Raw genomic sequence first — 22,244 nt, 5'->3', positions numbered from 1 at the left:
TGAAGCTAGTCTGGAGATAGTCTCAGATGTCTTAGAAAGTATTCCAACAAACAATCCAATAATCATCATGGAGGATGTTAACATTGACAGTATAACAAAAAATCATGAATACACTCTGATGAGGGATATGTTGAGCGGACATGATATCCAGAGACTAGACCTGCCACCAACAAAAATAACGCCAACTTCAGCAACGTCAATTGATTGTGTCTGTACCAATATTACGCTCGAGGACCTCAATGTAGAAATAGTCAACACTGGGATATCAGACCACACAGGTCAACTCTGCACAATTAACTGTAATAGAAAATCACCTCCACCGCCCACTATCGAACAAAGAAATATGTGTGAACGGAATCTACTTCACCTGAAATATTATCTTAGCCAGCAAGACTGGTCAACAGTCTACCACACAAAGGACATAGAAGAAACATACAACAATTTTCAAAAAATACTCCTAAACTCAATAATGGACTCTACATGTCCATTAATCAGGCATAAAATTAAAAAACCCAAATACACATTGACTGACCAAATTCCAATACACATGAAAAGACAGTTTCTCGAAGCACAAGAAAGGTACAATATATCAGGAAGTGAAAATGACAAATTGATAATGTCACGGCTCAAAAAAAGACTATGACTTGAGGCTGAAACTCCTTAGGAAACAGGACCATGCAGAAACAGTGTCAAGGTCAGGTAACAAATCAAAAACTCTTTGGCAAATTATAAATTCTGAAAGGAAATCAAAAAATGAGAAGTCCCAACCTTTAGCACTGGATATCCACGGAGAACATGTACAGGAGCCAAAACTGATTGCCGATCACCTTAACACGTTCTTTACCAATATAGCCCACGAAACCATTCAACTGAATGGACACACTAATTTACAGAAAATAACACCAGCAGAAAATTTCAATGTCCCAACTTTGATACTTCAACCAACAAACAGAGAGGAAATGACTACTCATTCAATCATTGAAGGTAAAAACCTCTACCGGTTACGACAATGTCTCTACAAAACTCCTGAAAATCTGCAAAGAGGAGCTTGTCGATCCCTTAACAGAAATTATCAATAGTTCATTTAGCCGAGGAATATTCCCATCTGCATTAAAAATAGCTAAAGTCTACCCCAAATACAAACAAGGACCCACCACGCAACCTGCAAACTACCGCCCTATATCATTGATACCAACCTTCTGTAAAGTAATTGAAAAGCTTGTTCTTAATAGGATTTTAGAACATTTATCAATGAATCAACTTTTGACTCCACATCAACACGGTTTCTTACCAGGTAGATCAACTACAACTGCTTTGATAAGTCTGGTAGAGTTTTTAGCTGATCAACTCGAAGATGGAAACACTTCCACAGCCATATTCCTTGACTACAGCAAAGCCTTCGACTGCCTTAGCCACGACCACCTGCTATCAAAACTAGCCACGCTTGGAATACGAGGACAATCCCTGGAATGTTTCCGAAGCTATCTCACAGGACGAAGCCAGATGACAGAAGTGAAATACACCGCCGAAGGAGTTGCACGCCAAATATGCTCAGGACTACAAGCCATCATTTAAGGAGTGCCACAAGGCTCTGTTCTTGGACCAGTCCTCTTTATCCTCTACACAAACGATTTTCCTCAGTTCATGGAGGATTTCAGCAGTACACTGATGTATGCTGATGATACTGTGTTTCTGCTCGGGAAAACGAATCAAGACGAGCTAGAGATAGCTGCTTACACGGCTGTTAATATGGCAGTGCAATATTGCCATGGCAATGACCTTGTTGTAAACGAGACAAAAACAAAACAGCTATTCTTTGAAAGACACAAAGATACTGTAGGAGGACTGCCTGAACTGGAGGAAATCAGCACTTCAAAGTATCTCGGAGTGACAATAGATGACTCTCTGACGTGGACACACCACATTGACAACCTCTGTAAAAGGCTTAGCGCAGGACTGTACGTGATCTGCAGGATGAAACATATCAGCAACCTAGGAACAGCTAAAACTGCATACTATGCTCTCTACGAATCACATCTTCGATACGGTATAGCAGTCTGGGGAGGTACCACACTAGGCAACCTGCAACGGGTCCTAATACACTAAAAGAGAGCAATTCGGATCCTTGCAAGCCTACGCACAAGAGAATCATGCAGGCAAGCTTTTCAAGAACTGAAGATTCTCACTGTGGTTAACCTATACATCCTGGAAGCTGTGACCTACGTACACCTGAAATCACCCAATGAAGTGATGACTGGAGCACAGCAACATGACTACAACACTCGGCATGCTGCAAACTACCATCTTCCAGCTCACCGCCTAGCGTCCACGGAGAAGAAGCCAACGTATGTCGGAGCAAAGCTGTGGAACGCCCTCCCACTAGAACTGAAGAGGAGAGACCGACTGCAGTTTGGACACAAACTAAAACTCTGGCTTCAAGACCATCCATTCTACACAATAAATGAATTTTTAAACAGAACTTTCTAACCTGCTGTAACAAAAGAAAATCTGACGACTGTACTGTTCTCTAAGAATATGTTCAATAAAGAATATTTATTTATTTATGTAAATTGTAGAATCCTTTTTGGTACTATGGTATTATAACTCTGTCCCTATCTATTTTGTGTTGTTACACAATATAAGCAGGTTTAGATTAGGTTATCATAAATATGTTACTTGTAGTACCCAAGTTAAAGATAACCTTTACAAGTTCTGACGTTATCTGAGCTTGAATGTGGGTATTATCTTGAGGGATGTTTTTCTTATTTGTCAGAAATGTGAGGTGACTTGACATTAGACCGTCCAACTTTTTGGATGTTAGACCACGTTGGGCTATCTGGCATGTGATCTGAAGTCGGGAAAGTACCAATCGGAAATGCCCCTGGCCATCAGCGGGCTCGGTGGCGCCTCCCTGCACTTCTAGGGAAATAAGAAATACATCTCTCAAGATAATACCTAAATTCAAACTCAGATTACGTCAGCATCCGTATGTGTCGACTTTTAACTTTTTATACTTATAATACGTTTGTATGTATAGCCTATAGCAAATACTAAAAAGGGACAGAGTGGCCTCCAGTGTGTTAAAAAAATAATGGCCTCCTGATAGTATCGAAGTACTTCCAATTTTTTTTTTATCAGAAACTTTAAAACAACAAATTAATATACCATATTTAAAGACAGTTACGTTTGAATGTCTCATCAACATCCATAAGCGCGTCAGTGCTATGTAGATATTTGTGGAATTATGAATTGTCATGATGTTGCACCTTTCAAACTTTTTAATCCTTTATAAAGTTTATTAATGCAGCTTTCCTAAATCAGTGACTAGGTATGATTTTTTTTATTGTTAAGTAAATTGTTACTGGTACCTTATTATTTATTTGCTTTATGAGGATATATACTTTAATTGGAACTTTTGAACAATTGTGAATTGGCTCAGTCAGAACTGCATTAAACACTGTAAATATTGCGGGGTGGGATGAAGTCTACTTTACACTGCAGTAGTGAGGATGATATGAGAAATTGATGTTGCTACAACACTCAGTCAGATGGGTTGATCATTTGCATATTTCTTATGATCTCTATCAGAAATTGAAAAGAAGTACTTGTTAATAAAAAAAGCTGCCGCTATTTTTGAGGCAGTCGAAAAATGGAGACAATTCTTATTTGGATGACATTTTGATTTGGTAACAGATCAGAGATCAGTATCTTGTATTTGTAATAAAGAATAACCCCGCCCGACCATTAGTGGTGGTTCAGAAGTCACCTTTAAGCCGTTGGTCCCCAGGTTAAGTGTTAGAGAGGGCTTCTTAGCCCAAACTTCACCTGGTAAAATAAGACATCTTTACTTTACTTTTTTAAAGAATAAAACACTTAAATGATGGGAGTGCAAATGGCCGAGCGGTCTAAGTCGTTGGACTTTGGGTCTGAGTTAGAGATAGCGCTAGTTCAAATCCTGTCTGTGACTGTTGCACTTTTTATCAGTACCATCGACCTTGTACTGTATCGACTCTCCCGCTTATTCTGTTTGATAAGATCCTTGCACAGGCCAGTGGCCCATGAGGACGGACAGAATAAGGCTTAAAAGGGGATCGGTCTCTCCTTTTTCTTATCTTTGAAACGGTCTTGTTTTAGTTTTGATACTGTGTACAGGCATGGTTTTGAAAGTACTGTTGTTTTACATTAGTTTGTATTCAATGACAAATCAAGTCATTTGAGTTTATTCAACTTGTATGACATATTGGGTCTGAACATATAGTTTTCTCTACTTATTTAGGAATGTTAGAAAAAATGTTTGTAGTCTGCCCAGTATGCCTTGAAGTAAAAGTAAATTTCTTATTAAAGCCTCACCCCCTTTTGAGAAGGTAAACGTTTGTAATGGGCTACAAATAATAACTATGTTTTAATTATTATACAGTGAATGTGTTTGGAACTTTAAAAATGTTTAAAACTGAAGTAAATTTGTCATTTTAACACGATGAAATTCTGTTTTACATCTCTGGAAGTATTGCTAACAATTAATAATTTATGTTAAGTCTTCAGCCTGTAAATTATTTTTGTGATAGGTAATACTAATGAAAACATAATATTAAAAAAAATAAAGTTTATTATATTGGCAAACGTATTTTCTATAAATGTTAATTGAGATTGATTCTATATTTCAGAAACACATGTACAGCGTGCTGGAAAATGACCCTCTTTTCCATCGTCCAGAGGGGAACCAGACTCTAGACGATATCAGGAAAAGAACTCAGCTGCAGGCCAAAAGAATCATAGATTATGGTTTTCTCCATGATCATAGAGGGAAAACTATGCCATTGTATGTAAGTTGGCATGATATGTTAAATTATTTAAATAAACATCCTCTAGGGCACCTCACACATACAATATTATGTGCATATTGAAACAATTTTTTTTTTCGATAGTATACTTTACCTGGTACACAAGACATGACCTGGTTTTGCAACATGATGGTTTGTATGCTGGTCTTTTGTAAAGCGCATTTTGGACTCTACAGGTGACATGTTGTTCAACTGAACTCAACATTCAAGTTGAGTCATTTTTATAAATACATAGATGTTTGTAGTTAATTAAAAAAGTGCTCGTGAATTACATACATGTCGGACAAGCAACAGTTATATTTTTGAAATATTTAATCAATTAAAATACAATTTGCTAGCAATTTATGATTAAATAAACAAATCTTTTTTTCATTTAACACAAAGCATTGTATAATGAAGTCATATGAAGGAAACACTTTTGGATGGATTAGCAATAACATAAATCAATGAGCATTCCTTTTATGATATAATTTTAGGAACAAGCCAGCACTTTTTTAGCTTCTGACCATAGGTATAGAATCACAAAGCAATGCATCAAACACAAAGTGCTGTTTTATTGGAATGGGATAGTGTCGAGGTTGTAGTGAGTCTGTTTTGTACTAATGAGGGATTAGATATTGATTGGGTTTAGAAAAGTTTTCATTTCTAGAATGAACAAAGGATACAGGATAATAATGTGAATAGTGATCATAGGATAGGACCTTTTTTTGTTCTCTTAGGACAAGAAGCCAAGAAATTGCTTTCAGTCTTAAAAGAACCTGTCCGCTGCTTCCGGATTTACAGGATATTCTGGATAGGGGTAGCCGTGGTCAGGATCCATGAGGAAGGATTTTGGGCTTTAATCTCAGCCATGTGTCCTTCGAAGAAGGAGAAGCCAGCTCTGTACCAGCCTCTCTAGCCAAAGCAGGCAGGGTGTGGCACGCCTTATGTATAGGCTAGCTACAGCCCTTAACACTTAAGGAGCTAACTCATACTAACTTCAACAGTCATCTCCCGCAGTAGACTGGACCTATCGATCTACTCTTGTACTCCAATTTGTGCACATTTACGGTTAGTGATATGCCGCTCCTGGACATCCATAAGGTTGCCCAAATTTGAAGTGACACATTGGTTTTTCTTTCAGTACCTAGTTTAGGTTCAACTGGAAGGTATAAACCAACCAGAAGTGAATCGCTTTGGGAAGGGCAAGGAATTGAACTGTATTGTATCAGTTTGACAGGTGTTTGTAATTTCCAAGAATGAAAATCGAGGACAGCGAACTATGTGGCTTGCAAAAGAGGCAGATTTTTCTTTTTGGGATTTAACTTGATCGTAAATATTTTAGATGTGATTGCGTAGATTTTTGTGCTCCTGTCAAGTTAAGCTACTATGTACAATTGTGTCAAAATTTTGTATAAACACTAAAATAACATGTTCCTTAATTATGCCTACTTCCATTTCAAAATTATCATAGGATTCCTTTGTTCCAGTACCAGGCTTTGGTGGCATCTTTGGTGCAGTACGATAATTATATATATTCTGTTCCAGTACCAAGCTTTCATGATGAATTTGGTTCAGTTCAATAATTAGTCATATATTGTTCCAGTACCAAGCTTTGGTGACGGCCTTGGTGCAGTATGATATCTGTGTCCTGTTCAAGTCTACGATATCAGTACATTTTTTCGGAGCTTGCATCAGGGGACTGGGTACTGCTGAACAGCAGAAATACTTTGATGACGCCTATGATGAGAAGGTGGGGTTTCACAATTGCACACAAGTTTTTATAAGTCACTGCATCGAACATCGTAATCTAATGTACCAGTCTTAATTTTGCTTTAAAATCTTGGAAACATATAAAATGGTGAAACACATCTGTTGAGTTGAATAGCAGTAATTTATTGATTGTGTACCATACTGCTTTTAATTGAATAATAAAGTATTAGTTTTATAATTGAAGTAACTACCTCTGTTTTGTTGAAGTGTTTAAAAAATAACTTATTTTTCAAAACCAAAAAAGAATTTAAAGTGTAAACTTACTGAAAGCAGTTTAGTGTTGTGATATTAAAATTCCATTTTAGATCAATGAAGATTAGCAGTGAAATATTTGCAATGGCAAGAACCAAACATATTTTTTTATTTATATTTTTGCTATTGCTGCTATGAGATAAAAACCAAAAGTGCATTGTTGTTCAGCTCTCAGGATGCTTTGCCCTGACGGAGGTGGCCCATGGGACAGACGCCAAGCGTATGCGCACCACGGCTACTTACGATCCTCATACTAAGGAGTTCATTCTTCATTCTGAGGATTTTGAATCGGCCAAATGTTGGATTGGAAACTTGGGTGAGGAAGCTGTTCAAAGTTTCTGTAGGCTAAAATTTATAGTAGATACAATTAATTAGTAAATTTATTAAAAGAAAGTTTATTAAAAGTTTAAAATATTTATTGAAACTATTAAGGATTTTATCCTGATAATATAATTACCGTAAGGACATAAATTCTTTTCATTCTTTATCTGTATAAATACCCATTAAACTCGTTATCGTAGCATTCTAAAGAAATCTAACTATAACTTCAGGGGTAGTCGGCTTTCGACTACACGGGAGGCCTCCCCTTTCTTCGGGGAGGCTGGCGACCCCGGGGCTACCTGAGCCTAGCTGTGAGACTCTCCTCACAGTCCTTCTAGAGCTAAGGTCTTTCTTCTCTCTTTCGGATCTTAGCTCGACATCTTTTATCTTTTCTGGGCAAATCTCACCCACCTCTTCTTTTCTTCGACCCCACGTGGGTGTCACTTCCTCCTTCTTTTCGACCGGCGCATACCGGAGAAACCCGGGGAGTGTCCCTGAATTGTCGCAGGGACTGATGTGTGCTTTGCACTGCCGATGGTGTTTTCTCTGGTATGACGCAGGAGCCAGCCCCTTCGGGCCCTAGTCAGGAAGTGCGCCATGGATGCAGAGGTCGGACTCTGCATTGCTACGGTCGGCCCCCGGCACGTCTGGTTTCCGGTGCTGGGAGTACGGAGGTCGGGCCCCAGGGAACCTGGGGTAGAGCTCAGTCCTCGAGGGTACACCCGTTCCCGATTTTTCCGGGCCGCCCTTGTCGCACGATGCGCTGGTAAACCTAAAGTATGGAATTGCAAAAACCCATCGACAACGATACAGAAAGGTTGGAGAAGGAATTCCCCCCTCTCCCTTCGTGTACTGCAGACCCGTTTGCTAAGAGTAGTCGTTTATTAAGGTCCCCTCCTTCGCGACCTCATAGCGAGACTCCGCCTTCGGCATCTCTGCAGGCCATGGCTTCCTGTGCCTCACAAGAGACGGGTACACCGGTTGTCTCTGATGAGTTTCAGTCGGAGGAGACACCAGTCAGAAGTCAGGAAATATTTTTTCCCTTGGCTTCCCCGATGGGAAGAACATGGAGTATGCGGCGGACACCATCTTCACGGAGGTAAAGAGGATGAAAGACGTCCTTCTCGACATGCGAGTAGCTACGTCGAGACAAAAGAGCCTAAGCACGGCAGGCAGGGAACGGCATGATCTCTCTGGAGTCGTCTCTAGATCTGATCGGTACATTTTGGCAGGTCTGGAAGATATCGATGGAGAGACTGCAGAGAGAAAGTTTGCGAAAAAGAGACTCAGGCCCCATCACCATCTATGGTGGCAGCAGCCTCTACCACGGCTGGGAAAAGAGCGGCCGGAAGTCCCCCCCTGAACATCCAAGGGAGGAAAAGCGGCAGAGAGACGCCGGAGAGCCTGCTTCTGTCAACGAGACAGAAGAGAGCGAGTTTCGCCCGGTAGTCTCAAAAAAGAAAAAAAAGGAAAGCGAAGGGCCGTAGATAAGAGCGGGAAGAGGCAAGACCTACCTCCACCTCCTCCCCCACAAGTAAAGAAGCCGGAGAAACTCCCGCGTTCCAGGCCTGGGAGGCAGGTGGTGATTGTCCAAGCCTAAAGCTGGCAAGTCATACGCCGAGATTCTTGGTGCAATGAGGGCTGGGAGTTACTCCCGAAGAGTCAGGCACCGTGGTACGCCACATAAGGAAGACTGTCACGGGAGGAGTATTACTGGAAATCGCAAAAATGCGACGACAGAAGGAAACTCCAGGAGGCGATACAGAAGGCGGTGGGCGACAGGGCGATGTTCGCTCCATTGTTCCTAAGGCAAGGCTAGAGATCCTAGATCTGGATGCCTTGACCACCGAAGCCGACATCTCGGACGCCCTAAGCAGGGAGTTTCCAGTCCTTGGTGGCGAAATTAGGGTTACCCTCTTCAAGCCTAACCGGCAAGAACAGAGGAAGGCCGTGGTTGAGCTGCTCGAGAGTGACTCCTTGACAGTACTCCAAAAGGGGAAGATCAAGGTCGGGTAGGTCGTCTGCCGGATTCGGGGCCGTGTGGAGGTGGACAGATGCTTCCGCTGTCTCGGCTACGGTCACACTAGGAGGAACTGTTCCGGACCGGATAGGAGCAGTAACTGCTGGAAATGCGGCAGCGCCGAACACAAGGCGGCGGTTTGCACGGGGGCTCCTTCTTGCGTCTTATGTACCGGAAACCCTGGATCAAAGACAGATCATGTTCCAGGATCAGGTGCCTGCGGGGTTTTCAAGAAAGCCCTGGACGACAGGAAAGCCCGTGCTAGGCCACGAAAATGATCCGATTTATCCAGGCCAATCTGCAGAGATGTCACGCTGCGGACGCAATCCTTGAACAGCTGGCCTGTGAGACCAAAGCCCAGATAGTGATCGTCAGTGAACCCGTCCGAACCAAAACCAGCTCATCTTGGTTTTACGATGGACTCGGCACTGCGGCTGTTTGGATCGCAGACAGTCGTGGGGGTCCGCGTACTGAGTCATGGTTCTGGTGACGGTTATGTCTGGGTCAAGTTGAACAGCGTTACCATTTACAGTGTGTACCTCTCCCCCAATTACTCCGCGCGAGAGTACCTGGAAAGGTTTGGAAGCGCTGGAAGACAGTCTCCGAAGCGTCCCTGGGCGTGTTATAGTGGCGGGTGACTTCAACGCCCGTGCGGTCGAATGGGGTATGCCCGTGACTAACGTGAGGGGAAGACATATTTTGGAGATGGTCTCGAGACTCGATTTGGAAGTCGCGAAATAGAGGGACAAGGCCGACCTTCCGAAGCACTCTCGGTGAGTCAATACCAGACATTACGATGGTATCGGCCGATTTGTTTCCTTTAGTAGCGGAATGGCGAGTGATGGACGTCTACACTGCTAGTGACACGAGTTCATCGCTTTCCATCTCATCGATAATCGGCTGCCGCGGCTAGCGAATACCCGAAACACTCTTGGCTGGAATCTGGCTAAGCTGGACAGGGGAAAACTTGTCGAGCAGCTAGATCGTAGTATCGAGGCTGGTGTTCCGGGGTTTCCCGAGTCCACTGAACAGCTGAGGTTGAGGCTTATATCGACTCTTCCATGAAACTGATAGAACACGCTTGCAATTCGTCAATGCCTCGGAAACGACCTTACCGGGGCCGTCGCCAAGCCTTCTGGTGGACGGACGAAATTGGCGAGCTCAGAGAACTGCACTAATGTGCAGACGTAGAGCGCAGCGAGGCTCGAAACCGGCCTGAAGCTATAACTAGGTCGCGGCAGAGCACAAGGCTGCTAAGAAAGCTCTGAGTGGCAGCAATTCGTTTGAGCAAAGCACGATGCTGGCGTGAGCTCTGCCAGGAAGTGGACTCGGACCCTTGGGGAAGAGGATACAAACTTGTGCGAAAAAAGCTAGGAGGAATAGGGAAAAGCACGGAAATGCCTGCTGGAATGATTTCGACGATCGTGGAAGCTCTCTTCCCAAGTCACCCTGTAAGGCGGGAGGAGAGAGTAGCGAGACCTGTACCAGACGTTCCCATTTTTACGGAGCAGGAGCTTGTAGCGGCGGTGTCTACCATGCGCAACAAGAAGGCTCCTGGACCTGATGGCATTCCAGCTGAGGTTTTGAAGATTGTGGCGGCGAGTTATCCGCTCTTGCTGCTGAAACATGTTTAATGCATGTTTGGTAGCGGGTGTGTTCCCGTCGCGCTGGGAAGGTTGCTAGGTTGGCGCTGATCAGCAAAGGCAAAAGTGATCCGAACTCCCCGTCGGCATACAGGCCACTTTGTATGCTTGACACCGCGGGGAAGCTCTACGAAAGGTTGCTGAAACCCAGGTTGCTGTCGTCCATCGAAGCCGCCGGAGATCTCTCTCCCCGGCAGCATGGCTTTCGAAAGCGACACTCAACTCTGAAACGCCATTACAGAGGTGATCAGTGCCGTCCAGCAGGCCGAAACAGCTTGTCACCAGGCTCGGCCGATTGTGCTGTTGGTTACACTTGACGTAAAAAAACGCGTTTAACTCTGCTCGGTGGGAGGACATGCTAGAGGCGTTGCAGCGGGGACTTCAGTGGTGCCCGACTATCTCCTGGTCATTGTGCAGGACTACCTGAAGAACCGACGGCTATTGTATGAAACCAAAGACGGAAGGAGAACAAAAGAGGTCACTGCCGGTGCGGCTCAAGGGTCTATTCTCGGCCCAGACCTATGGAATGTTTCATACGATGGTTTGCTTCGCCTCGAGATGCCCCACGACGTCTACCTCGTGGGTTATGCTGATGACGTGGCTGCAGTCATCACGGCGAGGACGCCGGACTTGGCACAGTTACGCCTTAATCAGGTAATGATTCGGGTCAATGCCTGGATGACGAGCCATGGACTTGAGCTGGCGGTCTCCAAGACCGAAATCGTTATGCTCACTCGACGGAGAATCCCAACTCTGATCTCTATGAATGTGGGGGGTGTCGAGGTTCGGACAAGGGACTGCGGCGAAGTACCTGGGTGTGTTACTCGACTGCCGTCTTCGGTATTGGGAGCACATTCAGGCGGTGTGTGACAAAGCCTCTAAGGTGGTTATGTCTCTCGGCAGGCTGATGGCTAACGTAGGAAGCCCTAGGTCAAGTAAGAGACGCCTCCTCATGTCTACTGTAAACCTCAACCCTTCTGTATGGCTCAGAGTTTGGGCGGGTGTCATGAGGATAAGGCGATACAGTCAAAAAGCTGTTATCGGTACAGAGAAGAGCGGCACTTAGGGTCGCCTGCGCCTATCGCACCGTTTCCGGTTCAGCCGTGGCGGTCGTGGCTGGGTGATTCCTATTGACCTGCTGGCCATCGAGAGACAGACCGTCTTCCGGGAGGCTGCCGAGCGGGGTAGAAAGGATGCCTTGGCTGCTGCCAGGGCGGAGACTCTGCAGGTTTGGCAGCGGAGGTGGACGGAAGGATTGGACGGCCGCTGGACCTTCCGCCTCATTCGAGAGCTTCAATCCTGGATAGATCGTGGCCACGGGGAGATAGATTTCTACCTGTGTCAGTTCCTGACGGGGCACGGTTACTTTAGGAAGTACCTCTACAGGATGGGAAAAGTCAGGTCGCCTCGGTGTGCTTACTGCCCGGAGGAAGATGATGATGTTCATCACACCTTCTTCGCTTGCGGGCGCTTCACCGAGGCCAGGCAAACGCTCGCCACCACAGTTGGTGATGTTACGGCAGAGACCATTGTGGAGATGATGCTGCAGAATGAGGACGCCTGGAATGCAGTCACCACTCACGTACATGCGATCCTTCATCAGAAGCGTGAAGACGGATGCCTGGCTGACCCCTAGCTTCCGAAACAAGTAGTTTTTGTCCTGGTTGAGACATAAGACACACGGACCAGGCAAGATGTCATCCGAAAGGGTTCCGGCCGGGCTCTCCGTGGCCCGTAGGGGGTTTAGTGGGTAGTCCGCAAGGGAGTCCCACACTCCGTGCGCAAATTCATTCCCCCTACGTAAAAAAAAAAAAAAAAAAAAAAAATTCTAATGAAATCTGTTTCCAACTAAGCAGATATAATACTTTTTTAGGCTCAACTTGGACATTTTATAGTGTTTTATTGCTTTTAAAAATTCGGATGTCAAATTTATTCAATATTTAGGAAGTACTTTATGGCCATTTTTTTTTTTTTTTTCTGTGTTCATGGATATCCCCATTGGATTGAGAAATTTTTAAAACTTCCTTTTGAACATGTTATAAGTAAGACAAACCTTATTCAAAATGTCATTAAATTCTGTATCATGGTCTCACAGCTTTTATAATATATTAGTGAGATACACTTGACTGATTGTGTTGAGATCAATTCTTGGTTTAAAGTTTGATTGTGATGATGGAATGTTGGTGAAGGTAATTGCAATTATTTCACTTACGAAAGCAAATGATTGAAACAATCCTGTTACCAATTATCTAGATCTCACCCTTAAATTCTAATCAGAAACTGATTTTTCATAGATCTACCCATCACTGGTTTCCAAGAACATCATGTGCCTGAGTAGTTACCAACAACTGGCTGATCCTTGATGTGTGAGGATATTCGGTTGGCTAAAAGCTCGTTCTACACGTATTTGAAAGTTGTCCTCATACAGTGCATAATCACGAAAGTCTGTACAGGTCAAGGAGCAACCCACGCCACGGTGTTCGCTCAGCTGGTGACTCCAGATGGAAAGCGGCAGGGGCTCCACGCCTTTGTGGCCCCAATACGAGACCCCAACACCTACCTGGCGTACCCCGGAGTCTTGGTGGGAGACATGGGGGAGAAGATAGGGCTCAACGGCATGGACAATGGGTCAGTGCACTTGTGGTATGAGGCTGTGGTCCATTTACTTGGAAGCTACACATTTGGGGAATTGAGGTGATAAAATTAAGTTTGCAAGCTGTCTACCAGATGGTCATTATAAATAGTATAATGAAGAAACCTGCCCCGAATCTTTTGTTTTGTCCAACTATTTGGTTGAAAGTCATATGAGTTTTCCTCCCCAACAGCCAGTTCAGAAGTTAAAAAATTTCTGTTGCCTTTCTTTTCAACACATATATAGCTTCACTGTACAATTTTAAAGACCATAGAATCATAACAGCAATGGTTGGTTGTGATTAACGGTATTTGAAGTACAAGCTGATAAATTAGTTTTACTTGGTGGAGAAAGAAGGAAAGTGTATGGACAATTGCTAGGTGGAAAGCAGCTTCTGTCACGATTCAAGAGAAGAGCTTTTTGTTGTCTTAAAACATCAGACAGATCTTGGGAATCTCTCTAATATGAGCTAAGTCAGGAAAAGCCATTGTGCAGAATTTCAAGACTGTTGTTTAAGCTGTAGACAATTTTGTTTCATCAGTCGGTGGTGAAATTTATCTGCCTCCATAGTGACTTTTTGGGTGTGGATGTTGCTGCTGTTAATTCTACTTGATGGTGTTTTAAATATATTGTACCTCCAGTAACAATATAATTCTGTTTTGTTCTGAAAGGATTAGTGCAGCATTTCATCCCAATTAGTAAAATATGGAATTATTGAAATTAAATATTTAAAAACAATTGTTTGATTAAATTTAGGATCAGTTATGGTCAGAATAGTACAATGAAATTATGTTAAAAAAGAACCCTTTGTAAGTTATTTACAAATATCATAGAACAAGTGTAAAAATACCAGGATGAATACAGGATGTACGAGGGCTGTTTTTTTTTTCAACTTCCGATTTGGTATAAAAATAAAACTAGGGAGAGTAATTAAATAAATTTATTATCAAAAGTTAGGTACATTATTAGTTACTTTTCAACATAATCGCCATTTAAATTGAGGTATTTTTCATACCTGGGTACAAGCTTCTTAATACCTTCTTTATAGAAGTTTGCCGCCAGTGATTTGAGATGGGTTTTCACGGCGTCTCGCAGCGCGTCGTCTGTTCGGAAGCTCTGCCCTCCTAGCATCTTCTTCAGTTCCGGGAAAAGTCACTCGGCGCTAAGTCAGGACTATACGTCGGATGGTCAAAAACATCCCATTTAAAAACCATCAAGAAGACGCTTTGTCAAAGCAGCACTGTGAGGACGGGCGTTGTCATGAATGAGCACTACTCCCGATGTGAGCATTCCTCTCCTTTTGTTCTGGATAGCTCTCCGCAAACGTTGTAATGTACCGCAGCATCCTTCTGCATTGATTGTGGTACCTGGCTCTAAAAACTCAACAAGCAATACACCTTTTTGATCCCAAAACACGGTGGCCATAATCTTTTTGTTGTTGAAAGTTTTTTTTGAATTTTTTGGGTTTGTTTGAAGAGTTTGAATGCATCCATTGTTGGGACTGCTGTTTCGTTTCTGGAGTGTCGTACAGAATCCCATGTCTCATCTCCTGTCACGATTTTGATCAAAAAATCTTCGCCATCAGCTTCATAACGGTTTAGAAAAGACATTGCCGACACCATTTGCCGAGCTTTGTGGTCATCAGACAACATCTTCGGCACCCATCGCGCACAAAGTTTTTTGTAGCCTAACTTGTCAGTTACGATAGAGTATAGGGCTGACCTTGAAATCTCAGGAAACTGATTGGATAGCTCCGTAATCGTAAACCTTCGATTGCTTGTTACACTTTGGTCAACTCGATCAACGAGGCTTTGTTTGCGACCGACTTTCGTCCTTGGCCCCCTTCATCATGAATGTCAACTCGTCCATCTTTAAATTTCCTACACCAATCACGCACTGCACTGTCACTCATAAAGCTTTCACCGTATACTCGTTCCATTCTACGGTGAATTTCTGCTGCAGATAACCCTTCAGCTTGCAAGAAACGAATGACACTTCTCAACTCACACTTAGCGGGAGATTTTATCATGGTAGACATGTTTATGTGTCGCTAGATAAATTGGAAATATCGTAGTTTGTCCGAAAATGAGTGAGGTTGTAGTGGGAGAGGTGCGCAGTCGACTGCCGATACCGCTCGCCCAGCCATCTAGTGGCACGATCGGAAGTTGAAAAAAAAACAGCCCTCGTATCTTGTAAATTGGTGTTTTTGATACATAGATTTCCAAAAGCGTGATGGAAGTATACTTTGAGGTGCGCACTAACCCTTCAAGTGAACCATTTTGGGATTGGAAACCTTCAAGATTGAACAAAAAAAATCATGATTTTTAATAGCAGCCATGCTATATGGACCATTCGTACAAAAATTAAGTTTAGAAAATTGTTGGTAGTGCAGAATTTGCTTTAGGCTACACAAATCATCAGAAAGATTTCTTTACGAGAAATTTCCCTTGAAATATGGAATATTTGATCTTGCTTTATAACACAAGTTGATTGTCCACGGAAAAAATAGTGAAAATTTAATTTTCTACTTAATTTTTATTATAATCGTTGAGAAAATTGAGTGTAATGGTTATACACGATTTACTTCTAACTTTTCCAGGTGCCAATCACATCCAAGTAGAGTACAAAGGTATGGTTGTGTACCAAACCTGTGCAACCATGAAAAAAAGGTAAGATAAAGAATATTTTATTTCACTAGGCGAAGTAAAGGCTAAGAAGCCCTTTCTGACACAACCTGTGGACCAACGACTTAAAGGTGACTTCTGAACCACTGCCAATAGCTGGGCAGGCGGGCTGCTTGCAACGATAGGATTGCTAGTCACACATCTAAACAGCTCAAGGTTGCTTGACTCAGTTATCTTTCGATAACTGTTGCACGTGTTACACTGCGCCATTGGCAACCGTGGTGTAAAGACTACACAAAAATCTGTAATTATGCACAAAAGAATCAAATAATGACTGATAATACTATGAAACAGTTCATTTTGGAAAAATTTTATACCGTAGTTAAAGCACACTTTGGTCTCTACAATACGTTCTAGAGGTTTGTCACGCGGATTCATGTACACCTTGTATTGCAATTGTGCCAGTGTCAAGGTGGATTTTTGAAGAAATAATGTTATAGGAAAGCACTAAAAATTGCTTATTAAAGGGGTTTTTTGCAAAGTATTATTCAATTTGTGCACTGTTTAGTTTTCATGTACTTTCTGATTTGATTTAGTTTGGACTGACCTTAATACACTCTAATGAATCAGTTTTATCCAACAGGTTCTGTATGTTCAACCAGTACCGAATACCAAGAGAAAACCTTCTCAGCAAATTTGGTGAGGTCTCTGAAGATGGCCAGTACCATTCGATGATAAAAGATCCAAATAAGAGATTTGGTTTGTTGTTTTACTCTCTTTACTTTTGGCTGCGGGTTTGGTGGGATTCAGGGCCTTAAAAATGAAATGACACTTGTGGTAGTATTGCTTTTGTATGGTGAATATTGACATGGCCTCATGTGAAGGTAGCAGATGGTTAATTGGAAAAAATATGATGGATGGTGCAAATTTTAGACTCGTGGGTAATGGAAGCTAAGTGTTCTGCTCCTGGGGTGATGGAGGTGCCGATATTGGATCTCTCTTCTTACCAATGACTTTTGCTTCATCATGTAACAGGTGTAAGTCTTTTGAAAGATCTTCTGTTTCAGCAAATATTTGGATACTTAGCATTGGAAGAGCTTACATTAATATAAATAAAATTAATTAGGTTACTTAAAGGTTTCTTTCAACTAGATGAGTCTCCCCCAGAGCTGCTGTTGAGAGCATTTGAGGGGCTCGGTTATTTGTATTAAATAAACTTAGGGCTGAACAGTAGTTTATATAATCATGACTTATAGTCCAGTAGCAAAGAGCCAATTTGCTTTGTATAAGCATAAAACATTGTTCTTAAAATTGATAGAGGATTTTTTCAGCTTAAGAAATTGACCATCAGTTGTGGTGAAGGTCGAAATGGTCCACCATTTTTAGTGGACCAATTCTAATGTCCACCACAAATTCCTGTCACTTTCAACAAAAACCAAGCTGTGTGCCTATTCAATGCAAAATGGCTCAGGGCTCGAAGGCTACGAAAATTTACACAAATTAAACAATTTTATTAAACCTGATGCATTTAAAAAATAAATGATGCATCTCTGTAAATAAGTTGAACTTAAGTTTGATTTTAATAATTATAATTTACAAATATAAATTGAATAAAATCGTTCCTTCTCCACTTCTCTCTTGTTCCAGACACTTAGCTGTATTGTTGATTTTCTGAGTGAATTAGTGCTTTTATCATAAGAACACAAAAGGGTTTAGAACTTTGTTTTGTAATTAATTATAAAAAGAGTTTCACCTACTTTGCTTCCCATGTTACAAGTGTCAAAAATTAACCAAAATCCAAAATAAACTCTTGTAAATTGTATAAATCTACAGGGTGTTCATTTGAAAACTTCAAACATGTATTAAAAGACTTATAGTCTAAGTATAAAAATTCTGTAAACGGGAGTGTATAGTACTAATTGGGGGAACAAAGAAATTATTTGTACATGCCCCTGTACTTAAAGTCAAAATTTTGAAATGGCATCTTATACCTTGTGACACCTTAAATTGAAGCTCATAAAAAATTCTGAATTTTGGTAAAAGAAAAATTGAAATCGGCCAAGCCGTTTGTACAATTTTGTTCTTATTAGCAGTAGTACAGTAGTTTGTAGACTAATAATTGTTGTGTAAGAAATTACATTATTGGCTGCTGATACCAAACGTCTTGGCCGATTTTAATTTTTCTTTTACCAAAATACAGCATTTTTATGAGCTTCAATTTTAGGTGTCACAAGGTATAGATGTAATTTCAAAATGTTGACTTTAAGTATGGGGGGGTATGGGGGTGAGCACCCCTATTTTGAAAATAATTTTTCTCTTCCCCCAATTAGTACTATACAATCGAATTTACAGAATTTTGATACTTGGGCTATAAGTCTTTTAATACGAGTTAGAAGTTTTCAAATGAACACCCTGTATATTAAACTGTAGTTTTAGTATTAGAAATATATTATGACGTTTCAATCATGATACAAATCCAGTGTAGGGTTTGTGCAAAATAAATTGTTAATTACATTTAACTAGCAAACTTTTTGAACTGTGTGCGTAAATATATAATTACCATTGTTTTTATTTTTTATTAAAACTATATTTTTCAACTTAAAATTTCAAAAGAAATAAACTGAATTCTGATAGGTTGTTTATTTCTTGTTTTTGTGCTTAAAATACTAAAACATTTTTTTTTACATGACATAACAAATTTATACTAAATATTTAATAAGCCGTTTTTATTTCCATATATACAGGTGAAAATAAGAAATAAAGGTATGAGAAATATGATATGATAAAACTTACAAATTAATTCTTAAATATTTTTCTACTGTAAAAAATAACGTTCATATAAATCATATATATATATATATATATATATATATATATATATATATATATATATATATATATATATATATTGTAAAATTCCCACAACAAGTGTAGGTTAGTATTTAGGGATACAAAATGATCATTTTGGGCATCCAGTAGTTCACAATAATATTGTCCATTGTGATTTCAAAGAGATTTATGCGCCCATATTCCTCAGTGAGATTTTGAACTGCTTCAATGTTGACCTCGGTTACACTTGTCCTTAAACGATGATCGTGGCTCTCGTTCTCAACTTCTTCACGCCCTTTAGAAAATCGTTTTTGTCTAGCAAACACACAGGTTTTTCACAGGATATTGTACCTGAACCGTTCCTGTAATTGGCACAAAGTTTTGGTTGGGCTCACTCCTTCCTTGGCCAAAAATTTATTATAATCTGCTGCTCTACAGAAACATGCACTTCCTGTTCACGCATGATTTCTTTTTATAGTGAAGGAATCCGATAGAGTTGTGGCGGGATCCCTCCTCCCTAAGAGTACAAGCTATCAACCGACTTCAGTTCAATGACTCCTTCGGAAATTTTGGATAACCAGTCCCGTTTATACTTGACACACCCTTCTACCAAAATAAATAGACAATGCAAGTCACCAGCTGTTGCTTTATAAGTAAACTCATGTATCATAGCCGGTGTGTTCTAGTAGAGAACTGTCGATCGTTACTACTCATCTTCACTTCTCGTTTTCCCAAATCTTTTACCTTCACAATGTAAATTAACACGTGTTTACACTATATCATAGAACTTGAGTAAAAGATAATATTAACCCTTTCAGTGCCAGACATTCTCCCTAGTGCGCGTGCTAGAAATGCCAGGCATAGTGCCATATGCTCATGCAAGAAGAGCCAGGCTATAATTGCCAATTTTTCAGCAGTTTGCAAAAACTGTCACAGTTTTGTTATTTATTGATGAAAATTGTTACTTTTTGTTTTTTTTTTTTTTTGCTCTAAACAATGTGCTTTAAATTAATACTGAAAAATAAATTTACTACAACATGCATTAAAAATATAAAACCAAAAAAAAATTTTACTTACATAAAATTTTATGATGAATTTTTCAGTTTGGTGTAAATATAAGGCCAGTAAAAAAATCCTTGTTCCATAAATTGAGTATGTATTTGAACCTCCACATACTTTTGAACACATACACAAAAAACTTTACATCTATCTTCAAAAATAAAGGTTTTATCATTGTTTTTCAAAAATAAAGCGTATTTGGATTTTTCGCACATCTTGCTAAACACTGTTTTTCACTTTATAAAATTATGTATTAGGCAAATATTGAGAAAAAAATAGCCTATTTCAAGTTTAAAATTACACAATTAATAAACACTTATAGCCTACTTAAAAGTTTTTTTTTATTTGAATGAGAAAAAAATTAACACTTATGAAATAGTAAACAATATGGGTGGAGTCCCCTTTTTTCACTATCACTCACAACAACATCACTATCGTCTTCTAACACTCTCCGTACAGTGTTTTCACTAAGAGGTGATGCACTACGCTTCATTTTGTAAACATTTTACAACAATAAACGAAACAACAAGTTAGCTCGGCGCAATCGGCAAAACTGCGTAGTTGGTTAGTAAACAACAGACGACAGCTGACTCAGACTAGTGACGTCCACAGCCACTTTTATTTTGTTTTATTTATAACACTAATGTAATGGAAATACATTCAACTGAATGTTTTTTATTAGTTTATATCTTTATAAATACAATTATAACAAAATTAGGATTGTTTAGATATTTTTTGTATTTTTTACGAATATTTTAAAACACATCCTTGTAGTCGGACGCTGGCTCTTCTTGCACAACTATACATGCGTCCTTGTAGTCGGACGCTGGCTCTTCTTGCACATTTTATGTACGTCCGTGTAGTCGGACGTTGGCACTGAAAGGGTTAAAATAAAAACAGGCAGAATAATCGAACACCGAAGAACGAAATGGATGTAAATAACTGGAACGAAGTGAGATGTCGTTGCGTCACCTCATACCGTGAATCAGCTGATATGGCAACGCCGCAAGGTGAGAAGGTAAGTGTGGTAAATGCCCATACGGCAAGGTTTGAAGTGGCGTGTCTCATACATGAACAACACGGGATAAGTAGTCAGTAAAATTAGCAATTACTGAAATTAAAAACATCAATTCCATAAAATTACATGATCCGCATTCATCGGGGTTTTGGATTTTTGTCAAATTACGAATTTGCACTCGTATTAACATTGTTGTCATGAAGCTAAGATCAAGAAGGCCACTAGTACAGCTAGCTCTTAATAATGGTAAAATATTGATATCTGATACCACTGTGTCCAGAGGAGATCGTATGGAACCCAATGGAAGAAGATGACGCTCTTGGAATATTTGTAACATTTTAGTCTAAGTTTCATAAATTGTAATGTCATGTAGGTTTGGTTATTTCTGGGTACATTTGACAAATTGAATTTTGAATGTAGCTCCTACAATATTGCAAAATTAACCATTGCATGTGCCCTGCTCTGCAGTGTTTTCACTGGGTACCCTGATAGGGGGTCGGATGGCAACACTCAACATGTGTGTTGCCTTGCTGTCCAACGCTGTGACCATTGCAGTCCGCTACTCCGCTGTGAGGCAACAGTTCGGGCCATCAGATGACTGTGAGCTGTCCATCATAGAGTATCCTCTTCAGGTACAAGTTTTTTGAGTCAGCAGCATTTTCTGATGTTTCACATTTCATTTAAAACGTAACAGAAGTTACCTTTTACATTTTGTCCATTTTTCAGCCATCTGTATGCAAATTAACCTCTTTTGAGTTCATTATGCAACTTTTTTAGCCATTATTCTAAATTAAGTCAAACAAAATTACCACCTGTATGATTGTAAGCTGGAGGCTCTCGCTTTTACTTCTTATACTTTACTAAAAACGTTAGCACAGCATTGTTATATATACAGGGTGATTCCGATAAATGTGCGCATTTTTTTCAGGGTTCATAGAGGATGTGAATACAAACATTTTTGTCCACCACATATGGGATTGCAAATGTTCAGTTTCCTAGAAAATTGAGAATTTGTGAAATGCCTCCTTGTAAGCAACACGTAGTGTTCCCTTTGAGATTTGGTCAGAAAAACTAAAGCTGCTGAAACAAAACTTTATTTCCTTTGTAATAACACATAAAAGAGCCACATAATGTGAACAAGAATGTAAACAAAATTATTACAGAAAAAATTAAAAATTACTCCTGTTTGTGTTGATGCAAAGCTGAGCTCTACTTAACTTCAACTGTCTTAAAAAATATTAATAATGTGTTTT

The 22,244-nt window shown here is 40.5% G+C and overlaps 1 protein-coding gene across 2 annotated transcripts in view; it reads left to right on the top strand.

Annotated features, from left to right (window-relative positions):
- Positions 1–22,244, top strand: part of LOC124367688 (peroxisomal acyl-coenzyme A oxidase 3-like) — a 49,205-nt gene that overhangs the window by 7,085 nt on the left and 19,876 nt on the right. Inside the window, exons 2-7 of one of the 2 annotated variants that reach the window (XM_046824711.1) lie at positions 4,665–4,823; positions 6,427–6,573; positions 7,014–7,161; positions 13,283–13,457; positions 16,729–16,844; positions 21,460–21,623. In XM_046824711.1, the coding sequence (XP_046680667.1) occupies positions 4,665–4,823; positions 6,427–6,573; positions 7,014–7,161; positions 13,283–13,457; positions 16,729–16,844; positions 21,460–21,623 (909 nt within the window). The remainder of the gene's footprint in view (positions 1–4,664; positions 4,824–6,426; positions 6,574–7,013; positions 7,162–13,282; positions 13,458–16,728; positions 16,845–21,459; positions 21,624–22,244) is intronic. The other variant, XM_046824712.1, reaches the window with a different exon arrangement.

Source organism: Homalodisca vitripennis, chromosome 8 (genome assembly GCF_021130785.1).
Source record: "Homalodisca vitripennis isolate AUS2020 chromosome 8, UT_GWSS_2.1, whole genome shotgun sequence".
Classification (NCBI taxonomy): Eukaryota; Metazoa; Arthropoda; class Insecta; order Hemiptera; family Cicadellidae; genus Homalodisca; species Homalodisca vitripennis.
Note: the sequence above shows the minus strand (reverse complement) of the source record. Positions and strands in the feature narration are given on the sequence as shown.